Here is a 12,831-nt window from a genome sequence, read left to right as displayed (position 1 = left end):
CCTTTAACCTTGAATCAAAGACATCAGTCATCTGGAGAGTATTTCAGCGTGCTCCGCATCATCATCTTATTCTTGCAGTGCAAGTTCAACTTTCAGATCTCACCTCTGCCCTCTGCCAAGGCTGGACCTTTTCCTTTCCTGGAGTTTATTCTGTTTGCTCCATCTCTGCAGCGAGTTGCACCCTGAGGACAATCAGCTCTACCTTCTCACACAAGCCTGTGCACCACCAGGGAGGGTTTCACTGCTGCTCCAAGGGCTGCGAGAGCCTGCAGAGCTGGGTCCTGCATCACCTGTGGGGACTAGCACAGCTGTCCCCCAGCAGCACATCTGGGAGGACGGGGAAACCCATCACCTCACTTGGGAAACGCATGGGGGACACCAGAGCTGCAGCACAGGCAACTCCATAGGGGTCCCAGCACAAGCCATTGGGCTCCTCAGCCTGGTCCCAGCCCCCTCTCCCTCTTGCCTCTGCAGTGCCTCAGTTTCCCTTTAGGTGCCTTCCCAACACAGCCATTGCTTGCAATCACACAGGAACCAAGGCCTCTTTGAATCTAGTATCAGCATGGTCCTGGAGATCACCATAATCAGCAGCTAAAAGTTCTTTGGGAGGTTACGCAGGTTTGCTGTCTTGTTTCTGCCCTTGCAAAATACAGCTTTTTGCTATTTACATCCAGACAGAAAATAGTCATAAAATCTAAGCCTACAAGGGATGTTCTCCACTCTGTGTTCCTGTCCCACAGCAGGAGCAGCTCCATCCAAACCCTCCCTGAAAATCAAACCTCCATGCTGCCCTTCAGCTGCTAGGAACCAAACTGATGAAACTGCCAGAGCCCTTTCCAGCCACCTCCTCCCCAGGACACGGCACCACCGACAAACAGGTTGCTCGTTCCTCCCAGGGACCTGAGCAGAACGAGGATTTCCTCTCCAGGCTGCAGGAGCCAGCACGGTTGCTGGCAGCAGGGACCAACACAAGCACGGGCCGCTGCAAAGTGCAGATACAAAGGCAAAGTTTAATGAGAATTACGGCTACAGCGGAACTTCAGAAATTCTGTAGTGGTGACTAGTTTTGCTAGATTACGTGAGAAAGCAGCATGCTTTTGTTAGGAAAACTCCTCCCAGTCCTCATTTCTATTGAGCCTGCAGGAACTCGCTGCCTCCAAAAATCCCTGCCCTTCTCTCAACATCCCTATGTGGTCACCCCTGGGACTGGAGGAGGCTGGCTGGCAGGCACACGTGTGTCTGGCTGCCAAGAGACTTTCTAATTCAGGTTTAAGTGGGCTGGAGCATCCAGGGAGGTGCAGATGTCCCATTTCTAGAGGGCTTTGAGAGGCAGCTCAGAGGACCTTTGCCCGCTGCAGCTCTGAATTGGTGCTTTCTTCACAGGTTGTCCTCAGGAGGTGGCAAAACTCCGTCCCTGCTGAAGCACTGCTGACTGCCGTCATCAACCAAACACATAGAGCACATGGGACCCCCTGGGACCTGACCCCATGGTCACTCAGAGGAAAGAAGACAAGAGAGGAAAAGGGAGCAGTTGAGACCCATCAGCAGCTGCCGTGGGGGAATCAGCTCCAGCACCAAATGCCCGGATGGGGCCAACGGGCACAAGCAAGTCACAGGGCCACATCTCTCCCTAGACCACGTCATTCCCAGCATACAAGGCTGAACACATGAAGTGACTCTGCAGTGTTCTCCAAGGTCACTGTACGCCCAAGGTAGCTTTGGAAAGGGCTCTAGGGCTGCCTGGTAGAGGCTCACTCCGAGTAGCTTTGAAGCTGGTGAGAGCAGGACTTCTCCATCCATGCGACTGCATTATGGATCCGTGTTACAACCATACAGCCTCTCAAGAAAGGATGGACTTCCCGTTGCAGCTGCTGGTCGGGTCCTGCCTCGCCATCCTCATCGTGATCACTCTCTGCGGTAACATCATCGTCTGCCTGGCCGTCACCCTTGACCGCCGGCTCCGCAGCTTGACAAACTGCATCATCGTCTCCTTGGCCATCACCGACCTGCTGCTGGGCCTCCTGGTGCTGCCATTCTCCGCCTTCTATGAACTCGCCAAAGAGTGGCCCTTTGGCAGCACTTTGTGCAACATCTACACCAGCCTGGACGTCATGCTGTGCACGGCTTCCATCCTCAACCTCTTCATGATCAGCCTGGATCGCTACTTTGCTGTAACCACTCCGCTCCGCTACAGCCAGCTGGTCACTTCCTCCCGGGTGGCTGTGGGTCTGGTTGTTATTTGGACTGTTTCACTGATGGTCTCCTTCCTACCCATCCACCTGGGCTGGAACACCAACGGGACAGCAGTGCAAAACACAGCCCCCAACTGCAACAAGGAGTGCACGCTGGAGGTGAACCCTGTGTACGGGCTAGTGGACGCCTTGCTCACCTTCTACATCCCTTTGGTCATCATGTGCATCACCTACTACCAGATACTCAAGATAGCGAGGGAGCAAGCCAAAAGGATAAACCACACATGGTGCAGCAGCAGCAACGCTCCCATGCCACCCATGGTGAAGGAGCACAAAGCCACCATGACGCTGGCGGTGGTGTTGGGAGCATTCATTGTGTGCTGGTTCCCCTATTTCACAGTGTTCACATACCGGGGGATGTGGGGGGACAGCAGGGTGAAAGGCACACCCATGTCCATTGTCCTCTGGCTGGGCTATGCCAACTCAGCCCTGAACCCCATCCTCTACGGGACACTCAACAGGGATTTTCGGGAGGCGTACCAGCACTTGCTGCGCTGCTGGAGGACTGGGGGTCCCAGGAGCTCCTGCCTCCCTCCCCTCCAGAAGGCCCAGTCCAGGGGCAGGAGCTGCAGACAGGGCCAGGGCAGGCAGGAGGGTAAACCCCTGAAACTGGAAATGAGGAACGGGAAGGAGACCTTGCTGATCGACGGAGCCCTCAAGAGGTAAGAGTCTTCTTACATGTGGGGCTTTGATGGTAGGTGCATCCCCAGAAAGAAAGGCAGAGGTGGGGACCCTACATTGTCCATGAACTTCTAAGCAACAAGCCAATGCCCCAGCAGATCCTTGCCCAGACAACTCCTACTCTTAGCAGCCGCTCAGAAATTCATCAGCACCAGCAAAGACCCAGGTCATGTCCCTCCACGCTGGCACCACAGGTCCAGCTACTTCAGCTTCACATAGGGCTGGTCACCCCAGCAATCGCCACCTGATCCACAGGGAGCACAAAACCCCCCTGGCTTTGCTAGGTAAGGGTAATGGGGACAGTTTCGCCAGCAGAATTTGCTGTACGGCATGGGGGCTGCTCCCAAAAACCAGCCGTGTCCCACTCTCCGGTGGCAGGCAGCCAGCAAAGCCTGGGCACACAGCAGAGCTGCACGGGGCTTGGGGAAGGTGACCGCCCACCACGGGGGGGCAACAGGGTGTTAGCACTGGGGCACAGAGTGGGGACACCCGCAGTCAGGCTGCGAGTCCATGCAGGAGCCAAGATCTGGGTCCGCAACTCCTTGCAGAGCAGCTCAGCAGTTTCCCTTCCTGGCCAAGCCACACACCCTCAGCATTTCGGCTGTCAGTCTGCATCAGCCACCAAAAAGTTCCTTTCCCATCTCTGGAATGGAGCAGGAATAGCCAAAATTAGGTCAGCCAATGTTTTCAAAACCACGAATATCCATTTAAAGTTAGAGCCAAAAATTCCTTCAGCATTACCCAAGCATGTCACAGGGATCAGGCCCCTCGAGAGGGTGCGGGTGCAGCCAGGGAGCAGGACGGGTGCCAGGCGGGCGAGTTCTGTGCCAGGCTGTGGTACCAGTTCCCTCCCTGGCCATCCATGTCCCCACAGGGCTGGGCCACCCACACCCCACCTCACTCAGGGGCATTCACCCGCCTGAGCAGAAGGAGAACGGAGAAGCATGCTGCCTGCCACAGCGCACATTGCTGCTCCCAAGACTTTAACCCAACTTCTCGGCAGCGCCTGATAAGCAGCCCAGAAACTTTCCATCCGTAGATAAGGAGTGCTTTGATTGCCCGTTCCCAGCGTGCCAGCAAAGGAGCCGCGCTCGTGCTCTCCTGTGGCACGTGCCCTTGATCCTGTCCCAGAAACAGTCTCAAGCCACCAAAAGGAGAACGTTGAGAGGTGAACCAGAGGGCAGAACCATCCAAAAGGCTCAGCCAGCATCAGGCCTCCCCTGGGGCTCACATGTGGCTTTACCCAAGGCAGAGGGACAGCTTGGGGTGGGGGAGTCTGCCCCAGGAGATACAGAGGGATGAAAGAGTGCAAATACAAGACCGCAGCTTCCGAGGAACTAACAGAGTGCAAAGGTATAACATCTGGTAAACGTAGTTGCAGGTGTATATAAAAATATATTAAGAGCATGGGTCCGGTGTGGTTGACATACTTCTGCAGATATACAGACTAAGAGCGAGCTGTGCTGTTTACTCACGCGAAAGTGCAGCTCCTGGGCAAACTGGGAGCTCACACACCAGGGCTCTGCAGCTGGCTGGGGAGAGCTGGCGGTGGGGAACGGGCTGGCAGGACTTCCTTGTGCAACTGAAAGGGAGAAGAGAGAGAAAAAAAAAAAAAAAAAAATTTCTCCAAGTGCTGCCTTACCATAAGGGAAGAAAAATGGGTTTCTGTTCCCCAGGCAGAGGACAAGGTCACTGATTTCATGGATTTCCTGGTTTTCCCAGAGGGCCTGATCCTGCTACACAAGTTGCACTCAAAGCCTACACCAGGGTCAGTGGCACCCAGGGGACCTCTGTCCCCAAACTCTCAGCACATGGGTGCCTGGTGCCAGCAGGACTTGACAAAAGTCCCAGCACAGGGAGCCAGCACGTGGCTCCAGACTGTCCTCAGCCCTGCGGGGTGAAGCTCCTCCACAGATAAAATGAGTCTCCCAGCTGGATTTGCTCCCAAACATGCAGGAGGTTGAAGGGAAGAGGGCAAGTGGCAGCCACTGCTAAACAGTGCAGATCCACATCGGACACAGGAACTGTGGGGAAGCAAGAGAAGAAAACTCAAGCACTGGAAAAATCTTGACCTTTCTAAATACATATCTCCTTCCCACCCTACATAGCACCACCACTCTGGTTTCTGCTCACAATCAGATAAAAGTTGCTCAAGCACCAAATGATCGGTTACTACTTTTACTTTTTCTGCTTCTCATCTTATCTTGCTGACTTGCACAAAAATGATGCACCAAGGATCACGCAGGGGCACTTCCAGCCCTTTTTTCTATAGTCAGACATAGAAACATCTGCTGTTGGCAGACGATCTGGATCAACTAACAGCACACAAGGCAGGTGGGCAGAGGATTTACCTGAACACCAAAAGCCTGGCAGGCAATTTCACCCCAAGCATGAACAGAGCTCTTTCTTCTCCCCCCACCTCCCTTCTGCAGTCATCCCAGTTGTCTGTCCGGGACAGAACAGGAAAAGACCAACAGGAATCACTCCGCAAAATCATAACTCCAAAAATAAGAAGGATGACAGCGCAGAAGAGTTCTGCTCAGAGCAGCTCCGTGGGGTTATACAGGGGAAAGCACAACTGGCAGTGTTTTGAACCGCTGCCCTTAATAACAATGTTCTTTCCTGTTATGAGGCATAGACAAAAGACCAGCAAACAAGAGTGGGAACACTGGAGAACTGCAGCCGGTCTCAGGGGTGCAAGGAGAAGGAAGAGCAGGTCAGAGTCATCGCTGCTTTGGAAATCAAAAGGCCATGGTAGCACTGCAGCCATTAGAGGGCTGGAGGCATTTCCATGGGTGAGGACCAGGTAGGATGGAGTGCACAGGGTCAAGCAGGGATGCAAGGGAAGACAGCTGCTTCTTTTTCCCCCACCAGGCACCAAAGAAATTCACTTCACACAAAATCAGTAAAGGAAAACACTACTTGTACACACAACACCTGATGGACCTCAGGAACCTGCCTCACTGCAGTGGGACAGGACTCTGAAGCGGAGATGCTGAGCACTAGGGACGACTGCAGGTTGTGAGACCAGTGCCTGAGCTCCAGGGAGATTAAAAGCCCGAGAAAAGGAGCATCCAATACTAACGGGGAGCTGTCAGGCAGAAAACGCTGGGGCTGAACGAGTGGCTCTGGATCACCCTATCGCACACATCAGCTGCACTGAAGGCAGCTTGGGGCACAAGATAGAGGCAGAGAGAAGCCATTTCCCACAGGAAAGGATCACTGTCCCCATCACCACGTGCCTGCCCCGGCTGCCGGCCTCAAGGGGCAGATGCCAAGCAAGCAGTACCTTGTGCTCCACAAAGCAAAGCCCGGCCCAACCAGGCTGGCACTAGCCAACTGATCTCTTCTTTTTCCTCTCTTTTCTTCCTGTTATGTTAAATTTAACCCTTTCCAGCACTGGAGCTTTCCCATGACTCCCAGCCAGCCGACTGCCCGATGACCCACATCTCCCAGCCTTCAACTCCTGGCTGCCCTCTTCCAAAATCCTGTGAGGTTGAAAGGACAACACTCAATTTTCCTCAGGGAGAACCTCAACGGCAGAGGCGAGGGCTGCAGGGTGAGTATGGGGCTGAGGTCGCCGCGTGCAAATGAGAGGAGGAGGCAGCTCTCACTCCTGCTGCACCCATTGCGTTTTCCCTGGTCTGGCTGTGCCATCCCAATGCTACTTGGTGCAGAGGGCAATACCATCAGAGGTGCATCCTCACTTCTCTCTCCAGCACCATTTTCTGTCCAAACCCAGCCCCAAGCGCAGGGGAGGTGCACAAAGCTGTGCACCCCCCGGCTGCCCTGGAGATGTGGGCTTACACAACTGCCCTGCGATGCCCTGGAAGGTGCCTGCATCCTGCCTGTCCCTCCACATGCTGCAGAGATAGCTGCATTCAGATTGTGGATTTCCAGCACACTTCATTTTCATGCAAGCCTACATCAGCTCCGCATAAATTGCAAACAGCTTTTGTGGGGATGCTGACAGGGCTCTTGGGGTGAGAGGCTGATGCTGCACCAGGCATTGCCACTCTCTCTCGCAGTGGTGCTGGGCTGGAGGACATGGCTGCCATGCAAGGGGATGCCTCTCAGCTCCAGAGAGCCGCTTTGTGCAGCCCTTCCCAAAAAGAGCCAGGCAAGGTCACCCTGACCTCCACATGCTTTCCCTCCAACGCTGCATGCTGATAACCCAGGCTCTCCCATATTGACTGTGCCCTGGGAGGGGAAATATGGTCACCCTTGTGCTGGAAGCTAGGTACACTCGTCCCTGCTGCACACTGAGCACTGCTAACCTTAGCCAAGGTCATGGTGATGGTGAGAGCCAGTGCTGCCTGCACACGCAGCTGGGGGGGGGCTGGGGCTGCTGCAGGAGAGCACAGGGCTCCCCAACCTGGGGCACAGCATCTGCACCTCTCAGAGAGGCTCCCCGTGAATCACTCTGGAAACACCATCGCCTGTTAACAGAAGGAGAACCAGAGGCTTGGAGAGCATGGTGGCAAGAGCAGGCTAGGGTGGTCCCTGTGACCTGGGCTGCAAGCCCCTCGATGTCACCTACCAAGGCACAAGCGTCACTCAGCAAGAGGTCGCGGTGCAGGGGCTGCTCCCTGGAGTAGCATTGCCACAGTCCCCGTGCTGCCCTGTGGGAGGGAGCAGCGTGAAACCCCGAGCCTGGCAGGCACAACAGCTCACAGAGAACCTCCCTGGGGCAGACATGGTGCTCACCCCAGGCAGAGTCACCTCTGCTGCTGTCATTGCCCGACAGCAGGGGCAGAGAGGGGACACCAATTCCAGCTCTTTTGTTTCGTGCTTTCCCTCTCTGTGCTGCACGTATCTTCTGAAACACAATTAGTTTCTGTGAGGTAAAGGCAAAATACCAGCCATCCCCTCAGAGCCTGCTAATCTAATCAGCAGAATGAAGCAAAATCACTCTGGGGGAGAGGTTTGCAGATCTGAGGTCCTGGTGCAGCCACAGATTTCCTCCCTGTGCCATGGGGGTGGCGACAGGAAATGTCACCTCACGCAAGGCACCTCCTGAAAGAGTCCCGGACCCCATGCAGTGGCAGGGAGAGGGGCCATGGGAGAACCAGCACCCAGAAGCAGATCACCGCTGACCCCAGGACATCTACTTTTATCAAGTGATCTGCAGAGGTGAAAACCCTACCACTGCTGGCTGGTGCAAGCAGATGGGAAGAGTAAACATAGAAAGCCACAAAGCAAAGTGATATTACTCAGACGGATGTTGCATGATGGGTCCTGGAGCGATGTGAGCCTGCTCAGCTCTGCCCAAATGTCAGTACTCAGCATACAGCCACAATCTGCTGAGATCATCCTCACAGCATCACACCACAGTCCTGCCCGGGCACAGCAGGTGCTTAATGCAGCATCCCTTATGCTAGAGAGCAGGAAAGGGGGGGAAGATGGACCCACCTGCACCCTGCAAAGCCACTGAACCTCATCTCTGTTCCCCTGCAGGATTCCTGCTCTGGCACGTGGCATTTGCTCCATCCCTAAACACTGTTGGACAGGCCTTTGCCTGCCCAGGTTTCTTCCCAGGAGGGTGGTATGTTTGAAGAGCCCTCAGAAGAGCTGCAGAAGAGCCTCCCCGCTGCCCCATTGGGGCTGTGACACCTCCAGCATCGAGCCTTGCACTGGCACGCTGTGGTGCCTGAGGAGCTGGGTCAAGAACCAGCATGTGGCCCCAGCAGCAGGGCTGGGATGGGGGGGCCCTCCCCAGGTCCTGGGCGGCAGGTCAGGCTGAGAAGACATGAGGTGGGAGGAAAAGGGGCTGCAGTCAAGGTCTTGGGGCCACACAGACAAGTCTAGGATGGAGAAGGGGAGCATAGGCGCTACCCTCCCTGGTGCCTTGTCCAAGGGACATGTCCATCCCTGAGAGGGGCCAGGGGTCCTGGCAGAGGGCTGGGTGATGCAGCAGGAGCCTCAGCACAGCAGATGTCAGCAGCACTGAGCGCTGGATGGCCATGCACAGGACGTTCAGTCCTGCAGCATCCACACCAGGGCAAGACTGCCTCCCACACTGGGGAGGTTTTGGTGTCATCAGGGCTGTCCCTGTTTCACACCCCCTGTCCCAGCCCCGCTGCAAGGAAAGGCCTGGAGCCTACTGGGCCATGAGGAGATACTGAGCAGCCAGGGTTTGTCCCTAGGCTCTACCCTCCCCAGCAGCTCAACACTGAGATGGCCAAACCAGGATGTTTCTGCACTAAGCCAGTGCGCAAGTCATCAACAGTATAAAAATCTATTTAACACAGAGGGAAAAACGAGATGATTGATTTATTTGGGTGTGCTCTGTCCTGGGAAGAGCCTCTCTGTCCCGTCCCAATCCCTCCACTGGTACAGACCCTGAACACGCACAGCACAAGCCCCTTGGACATGGGTTGTAACCACCACGGGCAGGGTTGGCACCACCCCACAGAGCCCTTGCCTTGTGAGACCAGCTAGACAATCCCCCTCTGATCCCTGCGCTGGTGGGAAGAATGGGGCAGCAGACAGTGACAACCAGGTAGGACAGGAACCAACAAGGATCCCTTGTCGTGCTGCGGTGCAAGCATTTTCCTCCTGGAGTAAGTATGAGCCACATCACCCCTGGGCACAGCGGGGCACAGCCAAACCCCTGTTTGCAGGATCCTCCTGCAAAGAGAGGGTGCTGAGCCCCCAGACCAGATGGTTTCGGGTATACAAGGGCTCTGTCCTGGCAGGGGGAATGGGTGAGGGCAGAGCTCAGCCTCAGGTGTCCCTCCAGCTGCTCTGGAACACTCCTACCCCGAACTTCGGGGGTCTCCCGGCAGCTGGGGGTGCCTGGAAGGGGCTCCCTGCACGGGGCCAGGCCGGGCTGACTGACACCCATTCGGGGAGTGTCAGGACCCAGAGGAGCAGGGGACACTCGGGGGAGCCCGGGACGGTGCTCCCGCTCTGCCGGGCCCCGCGCCCCCCAGCTCGGGTCCCCCGGGGCGCAGGGGCCGGCGCGGCGGCAGCGCAGACCCGGAGCTCCCCCTGCTTGCTGCCGGGGACAGACCTGCCCGCCCGGCCCCCCCCACTCCACGGCGCTTCCCCCACCATCACAGCGGGCTCGGTGCCACAAACACCCGGGGCTCGGGCGGGGCTCCCATCCGAGCCGGCACACCGGACCCCGCTGGGCTCTGCAGTGTCCCCCCCGCCACCCCCAGAGCCACCACGGCATTCGTTTGAGCAGCCACCACTTACATCTCTCTGGATTTTGCCCTTCCACGAGTGGTTGCAAAGAGCAAATGGCTTCTAGGGAGCACAGAGGGCTGAGGTGGGGGGCGGTTGGGCTGCAGCCCCAGAACCCTCCCAGCCCCCGGTGCTACCCAGTCCACCCCAGCCCGGGCAGCACTGAGCCCCACCAAAGCACCAGCGAGCAGGGAGAGACCTGCAGCAAAGTGATACCCTCGCAGGCAATGTCCCTTCCCCAGTCCTCCCTCACGTGGCTTGGGGATAGGGAGCTACAAGACCCCCAGGCTGAGCACCCCAAAGTAAAACGGGAAATTACCTCATCAGCACCTTCCTTTGCAAAGAGGCAGGAAATGAGTCCACGCAGCTGAGCACACAGAGCATTCTTCTTCTCCAAACAAACCAGAGAGAAGCAGGCCTTGATCGCCTGTAGCATCCACACTTCATTCCAGCTCAGGGAGGAAGAACTGGCAAACATGCACCCAAACCCCTGCCACCTATGATAACAATTAGAGACTTATCTAATTGCAAAAATAATTGCAATTGAAGTGTTTAATTACCATACTAAGCAGGAAGAGCCGCTTCCGACTGTTCCAGTAGCACTCCCAATCTATCAAACAAGGTTTGGGGCTTGTTTGGGTGCTGGTTTTTTTTTTTTTATTATTACATTGCAGCCCCAGGGGATGAAGAGATTTGCTAATTAGGGTCTTGGAGAACAGCTACCAATTCACAAACACTTGCTTTTAATTTCAATACTAACAAGGCTGGAAGGGGGAGAAGTCCAAAATGCAGAACATCTGTGGCAGTTACTGTCTGCAGTGCTGCTGCCCCCAGCCCCTTGCCGGGCTGGCAGAGATCTGACACTGCTCGGTGCATGGACCATGGGGAGGGGTTGGCTCAGTGCAAGCACAGGCAGGGTGAAGCTGCTGCTCCGGGTCACTGCTGTCACCGCAGCTGCCATACAAGCTAATCTCAGCATCGATCACCTACCTAATCCCCCTGGGGACCTTCGACCACAGTGGCTTTCTTATTGATGGGCTAATCTGGGTCCTGCGGCAGCAGCGCCAGCTCCAGGGGTGCAGCAGCAGGAGCTTCTCCAGGTGACATTTGGTTTTGTTCTCCCCTAAACTGACGACAAAAGAGAATTTAATTCTCTCTCCAAGCAGTAATTCTGGGAGGCAAGAGAAACTGCTTAGGAAGCTCCTAACCAACATCTGCTCTCTCAGATAGGAAATATCTCCCTGTGAGTGGTAGGAGTACAGACAGGGACGGCTGCCAAGTGCACGGGGACACCCCCCTCCCCCTGTCCCTGAGGTGGGACACAGGAGCCCACACTTCCCTGATACATGGGACCCCATCCTCACCCTGCTCCAGCAGCTGGGATCCGCAGTGCTTGCCTGGGCTTCTCCCACCAAACCACCTCCCCTGTCCTTGCGCAGCTCTGGGTAGGGTCCAAAAACACGCAGAGAGGAGACATGGGGAAAAGGAGTCACACGCGGGAGGCAGAAGCAGCCGCAGGGCATCCAGGCGTCCCCTCCTGGAGGAGCACAGCTGAGAAGCGGTGGCTGCCATGGGCCGAAGGCAAAGGAGCGTTTTATTTCTTTTAGATAAAAGAGAAACATCAGTAGAATGGGGGAAAAAAAGAGTGTTTGGTCTTTTTTAAGGCTGTCATGTGATTAAACACAGAGGAGATAGAAAGGTAGCAAACAGCCCCAAGCAGTCAAAAAATGAGAAACTTTGTATTAGAAATCTCAAGATTTGATTTTCTGGAATAAAATGCATTTTGAGGTCATATACCCAACAGTTTTGGCTGGGTATTCAAGCCTCTGGAAAGGTTTGGGGATCCATTGCCTCTCCCCAGACCTAAAATTGACATTTCCATGCCAAACCATCTTGAAAACAAGGAGAAGCACTTCCAGCCTGAAGGAGACGACCATGGGGACAGCATCATGCGGCGCCGAGGTGCCCTCCTGGCCTGACCCAAGCCCTTCTCACCCAGCTTTTCCCCGCCAGCCGTGAATACCAAGGCCGGCGGTGCGGGAAGCACCAGGCCAGGCTGACCCCGGCCAACGCCGGATGGTGGCCATGGGACCAGAGAGAGGACAAAGCCACTAGAGGGCACAAGTATGACAGAAACATGTCCCCACATCGAGGGACCTCTGAGTCCCCCAGGGCAACAGTCCAAGAGGTCCCCAAAGCCCCCCATCACCCCTCATCTCCAGAAAGTCCACCCTTAGCTAAGGTCCTGCGGGCCCCAGGGATTCACTGTCCCCCAGGCACTGGGGTGTTACTGCTGCATCTGCAGCTGCCTGTGCTGCATAACATAGACGTGTCCTTCTGTCCAGCCACGGACACCCAGTGTCCTGGCCTTGCTGGGAGAGCATCATCCCGGACAGCCCAAGACCCGCAGCCGGGGTGGTGGCTGCCCGTGTTGCACCTCCAGCTTGCTGCCCTCCAGCTCAGGGGCTGCACAGCCCCACAACACCCACCCAGCACCAGCCTGACCCTGCACACCAGCCAGCATTTTCTCATACCCAGAAAATGGGCTGAAAGGGACTCCCAGACTCTCTCTCCCACCAACAATGCACTTTCTCCCGGTGACCTGAGACCCCACCACACAGGGTTTGCTGCGGAGAGCCAGGCGCCTCCGGCCAGGCGGCGAGATGCAGGTCCTGCCAGGGAGCCATCTGGCCGTCGCCAAGGGCAG

General features: G+C 56.0%; 1 protein-coding gene across 1 annotated transcript; it reads left to right on the top strand.

Moving 5' to 3' along the window:
• The first annotated feature begins 1,781 nt into the window (after positions 1-1,781).
• Positions 1,782-9,110, top strand: HRH2 (histamine receptor H2). Its single transcript, XM_065644231.1, has 3 exons — positions 1,782-2,914; positions 6,331-6,492; positions 8,391-9,110. The coding sequence occupies exons 1-2, from the start codon at positions 1,812-1,814 to the stop codon at positions 6,347-6,349; spliced, it is 1,122 nt and encodes a 373-aa protein (XP_065500303.1). The 5' UTR covers positions 1,782-1,811; the 3' UTR covers positions 6,350-6,492; positions 8,391-9,110.
• Positions 9,111-12,831: the final 3,721 nt, after the last annotated feature.

This window comes from Caloenas nicobarica, chromosome 13 (genome assembly GCF_036013445.1).
Source record: "Caloenas nicobarica isolate bCalNic1 chromosome 13, bCalNic1.hap1, whole genome shotgun sequence".
In the NCBI taxonomy this organism is placed as follows: Eukaryota; Metazoa; Chordata; class Aves; order Columbiformes; family Columbidae; genus Caloenas; species Caloenas nicobarica.
The sequence above is the reverse complement of the archived record's forward strand: the minus strand, read 5'-3'. Positions and strand labels throughout refer to the sequence as shown.

Coding starts and splice junctions, on each gene's coding strand:
- HRH2 (XM_065644231.1), top strand. CDS start 1,812: ATGGATCCGTGTTACAACCATACAGCCTCTCAAGAAAGGATGGACTTC.